The 5,145-nt window shown below is 34.4% G+C and overlaps 1 protein-coding gene across 1 annotated transcript; it reads left to right on the top strand.

The window, feature by feature from the left end:
• Positions 1-2,686: 2,686 nt before the first annotated feature.
• Defb113 (defensin beta 113) lies at positions 2,687-3,710 on the top strand. Its single transcript, XM_031368804.1, has 2 exons — positions 2,687-2,792; positions 3,452-3,710. Exons 1-2 carry the CDS (start codon positions 2,723-2,725, stop codon positions 3,637-3,639), a joined length of 258 nt encoding a protein of 85 aa, XP_031224664.1. The 5' UTR covers positions 2,687-2,722; the 3' UTR covers positions 3,640-3,710.
• The last annotated feature ends 1,435 nt before the right edge of the window (positions 3,711-5,145 follow it).

The following is a 5,145-nucleotide window of genomic DNA, read 5'->3' as shown; positions in this document are numbered from 1 at the left end:
AAATTAACAAGTTTCTCATAAACCACTGGCACAAGACTTCTCATATTCCTGATGCACTCAAAATGTACATGAGGAATTTTCAGGGAACCAGTATAAGAGAGTTAATGACTTTCTTACATAGTGTAGACTACATTTTTTTACAAGAAAGCTAGTTTTATTCTTAATAATCCAAGTGAACCAATACTGAGACAGAAAATGTACCTTGCAAAAGTTCTGCCGAACCAGAAATCCATAACACAGAATCTCTGCACATGCCAAGTTGCTTATAGTTACAACAATGGGCTTAGTTTCACCTACTCAAGATTGAGGTGGTTATTTGTGTTCAGTGGGGAGAAGAAAAAAAATCTATCTTAGTTCTAGGCATCATTTAACATTAGTTAAAGGAAGTAGAAGATATTACACCAGTAGGCTTATCCCTGACAGAAGCAGAGCGCTAGGCTACATGGGTGGTAATTGGGTAACTATGATAAGGATTAGAAATGTGGAAATCATTTTATTATGAAAGTTTGAGCCAGCTTTGTTAGGAGACTAGACTAAGCAGGGATGATGGGTATGTAGGCTAAAAGTTTTCTTTTAAAAGGTCGTCCTAATTGATTCTAAACGTTACCAAGTTGAGAGTACATTAATTTAGGTAGTCTCTCAGGCATTTTTGGTGACTAATTTACTTTGAGGCAATTTATTAAGTTAAGTTATATGTTTTCTCTTGAGGAGGATTTTGTGAGAGCATGGATATTCCTTTACAGTAAAAGGCAAATGAAAAATTCAAAAGAACATTGTGGCTTTGAAATTCCAAAGACCTGATATTTGTCTTTGATTGTTATTCCTCGATGAGAAACTAACACTCAGTACCTGTTCATCAAACCAAGAGTTTGTAAGAAGACATCAATCTCCATTCCCATCCTCAACACAGTTTTTCTCATTTTTCTTTAAAAGTAATCCACAAAATGAAACTTTTGTTAATAGCGAAATAGAACCTGAATTTTTCCTATTCTTCTCTATACGATTCTGAGCAAATTTAGTAGGACATTTAATTTTGCTTATTTGGTTGTTACTCATATCTTTCGTATAATTAAAACCCTAATCTTTGTTTGTGTCACTAGCTAGCAACTATTAATCAAATATGGGAACAAGTTAAAGAAGTTTACAGGGTCCAGCTAACACACTACATTGGTCATTGTGTTTACTGCAAACAATAAAATGGTATTGTCTCCACTGTAGTAAAATGGACACATTTCATTTATTTAAACACTAAGTTAATTCTGACTTTTACGTTTCTAATTGTGTTTTATTTGTACCTTTTTTGAAATCAACAACAGATGAAGCTAGAACATAAATTGGTCATTTGAGGGATGTAACATTTGAGAGATCAGTATCAAACAAAGCATAATCTAAAATGTTAATGTTCATGTGTCAGTCTCACAAATGGGATTTGTTTATAATTTACCACTACAATTCTACGTATAAAAGACTAACCTTCTAATCCATCTAGGAATGGACCCTAATAGAGTGATGATTTTTTTTAATGGAATCACATATTAAAGTGTCAGAATAGAAGACATTTTTTCCTGAACTAGTGTTCTTCAAATCTTAGCACACTGTGTTCCAATATAAATTACACTATTTCATGATCATATGTCACAAAAAGCATAACACTGACTATTTCCTGAGTAAAAATAATTTTAATGTAACAGTATTAAGATATTTGGTAGAAATATATTTCCTGTTTATATAAAATTAAATTCCATGAATAAAATCTGGATCAGGCCACATATACAAATACAGAAATGTTGTCCTAAGATGCGATGAAGCCAGAAGTGGGAAGGTTGAGAATATGCCCCATGTTAACATAGTAGCTGAGAGTTCACCTTCACTCTGCTAATGATGACACAAGTAATTGGGACCAATCACATGCTATAGCATCCTCAATTAAGAAGCAAGTTTCTATTGATTAAGAATACCATCAGGATTAATCTGGTTAATATATACAAAATGCAAAGAAAAAGGGTTGGATTGCTGCTCAACTGTAAAGTTGAGTAAAGGACTAGCCTATTGTGTGTGAGCCATTGCTTCAATTCCTGGAACTATAAAAATGTAAAAAGGAAAAAAAAAAAGGTTAAGTACACTTAGGCCAGTGTATAGCACATTCAAGCATGCTGGAAAAAAAAAAAAACATGGATAAAAGTCATGACATACTCTCTGTTCTTTGTTTTCCTGGTTGTTTTTTTAGTGCACAAAATAATGAGTTTCATAGTGACATTGTCAAATATGTGTCTTGTACTTTGTTCACATTCATTAATACACTGTATCCAAAACTAACCTCCACTCATGCTTCTGCTCTCATGACGTGTGTATGTATGTATGTATGTATGTATGTATGTATGTATGTTCTACCTTCTATATATGAAGGAAATATATTTTTTCCTTCCTGGCTTACTAAGTTACCATGTAATTTCAACTAATTGCCAAGAGAACTTTAAATCGCTTTCTTCTTTTTCTCTTGTCTCGCTGAGAAATGAATTCATGTCTGGGTCACTGAGACCATCAGAGCACTAAGTCCTCTATTATAGGTATATGCTATTTCACAATTCTTTCATGAATATTTGCTCAGTTCAGAAAGGCATAATTAATCAGAATTGCAGTTACTGAGAAGGCTATAAAAACAGCGCCTTCCTCTTTTTAAAACCACAAACTCTTTGAGCTCTATCCTAATTCCACCTGAAGAATGCATTCAACAATGAAGACATTTGGCATAATCCTGATTGTTATCTTCTCTGTGTCCTGTGGTCCTTCTGGTAATGTTTGGAATAAGGAATGAATGTGAAAGAGAATATTGCTTTCATAAATGCCTTATGTGAAAAATATTGTTCTTAATAGACTTTTCTTGAACATCATATGAGGAAATACATTTCATTGTTTGGTTAAAGAAGAAATGAGTAAAACAAATGGTTAAATAGTCAGAATCTTAATGCAAAAATGCTGCATTAGACCTGGTAATTTTGTAAAATTATGTGATGAACCTGTTCCTTGTCAGTAGGAAATGTTTTTCTTTAAAATTTAAGTTCATTAACTGACAAGGCTTTGTTAATAAGATAGCAGGAGTGCTGTTGATTTCAACTAGAGAGGTCAGCTTTTTTTCTCATGGTCTTTTTTTCTTTAAGAGATTATATTCAAATTAAATATTTGAAACATATCTTGAAAGAAAAATGTTAAGAGCAAAGGCAATAATTGTTTATCAAGTAAACTTGAAGGCAAAAAGGTTTTTTTTAATGTCAATTAGGTATGATTTTACACACAAAAATGTTAAATTCTATACAACAAATAAGGTTATCCATCTATCAGGCTATCCATCCATTTATCCATTCACTTATCTACCCATCCATTCATCCATTCATATGTCTCTTTGCCTATCTGAAATAAACTTTGATTAATAATTATTGATGTTTTCATCCAGCTCCTCAGATGAAAACAAGAGATGTTGTAGAAAGAACACACAAATGTTTCCTGGTCCGTGGTACATGCAAGTCTGAATGTAACAGTTGGGAGTATGAATATGTTTACTGTAACGCTGGGCCTTGCTGTGTGATGCGAAAATATGAAAGCGTGGCGAGATTATCGAGTACTCCCAAATATACAACGTAAAGTATAAATTTTAAACCTAGTACATGATTGAAACTATACTACTTACTAATAAAAATGAATTTTTTAGTTTGTATCAAGTGAGATGGTTATGACTTTTAGATTCCACTATGATAACCTGGAATTTCTCTCTCTTTTTTTTTAATTTTGTTATTTTATTTATTTACACTTCAAATGTTATTCCCCCTTTGCAGTTTCCCCACAAAAATCCTCCTATCACACCCCCTTCCCTTGCTTCTATAAGGATTCTCCCCCACCCACTCACCCACTGCTGCCTCACCACCCTAGCATTCCCCTATGCTTGGGCCAAGGACTGCCTTCCCATTGATGCCAGATAAGGATTTCAATGTTGGATAGAGAAAATATAAAGGAAACGTAAAAATGTTTCTGGATGAGAGCAATTCACCCAGCATTTGAAAGATGTTCCCTTGTGCCTGCCTTTCTCCACTGCTTTATTTAGAAGCCTCCTTCACATGAGTTGGAGGTAACAATAATCACTAAACCAGGGCTTATACTTCTACTTAGTAATTTCATGGTTTTTATGCAGACTTCAGACCACACATAATACATCAACTAAGAAGGCACTATCAACAAGATAACTGTAAAAAGAAGAAACTGAAAAACACAGAAAAATGGCATACAGAAGAAAAAGCCAAGGTCTTGTCTGCGCTGAGATATAAGGAAATGGCATAGGAAAACATCTTAAGAGAGGTTATTTGAGCGATGTAAGCTACAAATGGATGTTTGAAATTTTACCTTTATGAACTGAATAAAGTAAAATTAATGGAACTGTGGCTTTTGAAGGTTTGCTTTTCTTACTATGAAAATTGAAAGAATTTTAAAAGATCTCCATAGGATATCACAATATATAATCTCCCTCCCCAACACAAAGTTGTGTGTGTGTATGTATGTAGAGCAAGAGAGATAGACATATTTCGAGATTACAATATATAAATATTGAAAATTTGTAGGATACAGAATCTTCCCCCTGCAGTAAATAGAAAGAATTACTGAGACCCACAACCAGACAAAATGCAGAGAATTGGAACAGTCAGTCACAAGTGGGATGGTTCCATCAATGTACACCCCTCAGGGGTCAGAGAACTCTGAAGAAAGGCGACAGAAAGATCTTCAGAGCCAGAGGGGATAGAGAGCACCAAGAAAACAAGGCTGTCTGAACACAGAAGGACACATATGAGCTCACTGAGACTGTGGTAGCATGCACAGGGCCTGCATAGGTCTAAGCCAGATGAGCACCAGCACCTAGGGGGGGTGGGTAGGCACAGGCTACCTTTCTGAACACAGAAGTTATCTCTAATTAAAAAGGAAAAATTAGTTTCCTCCAATAGAGAATACAAATCACTCTTAGGGGCAAGTCCCTTGCCCAACACAAGACAACTCTGGTAATTTTGGAGTGTTTTGTCTCCTAATGCTTTGTCTGAGCCTTTCCTTTTTTATTTATTTATATATTTTAACCTTACTGGTCTTTTGTTATGTGTGATAGTTTCC

Source organism: Mastomys coucha, unplaced genomic scaffold, assembly GCF_008632895.1.
Source record: "Mastomys coucha isolate ucsf_1 unplaced genomic scaffold, UCSF_Mcou_1 pScaffold14, whole genome shotgun sequence".
NCBI lineage: Eukaryota > Metazoa > Chordata > Mammalia > Rodentia > Muridae > Mastomys > Mastomys coucha.
The sequence above is the reverse complement of the archived record's forward strand: the minus strand, read 5'-3'. Positions and strand labels throughout refer to the sequence as shown.

Bases quoted from the DNA above. Each gene is read 5' to 3' on its own strand.
- Defb113 (XM_031368804.1), top strand. From the start codon at position 2,723: ATGCATTCAACAATGAAGACATTTGGCATAATCCTGATTGTTATCTTC. The intron at 2,793-3,451 runs GTAATGTTTGGA...GTTTTCATCCAG, and splicing joins TGTGTCCTGTGGTCCTTCTG to CTCCTCAGATGAAAACAAGA.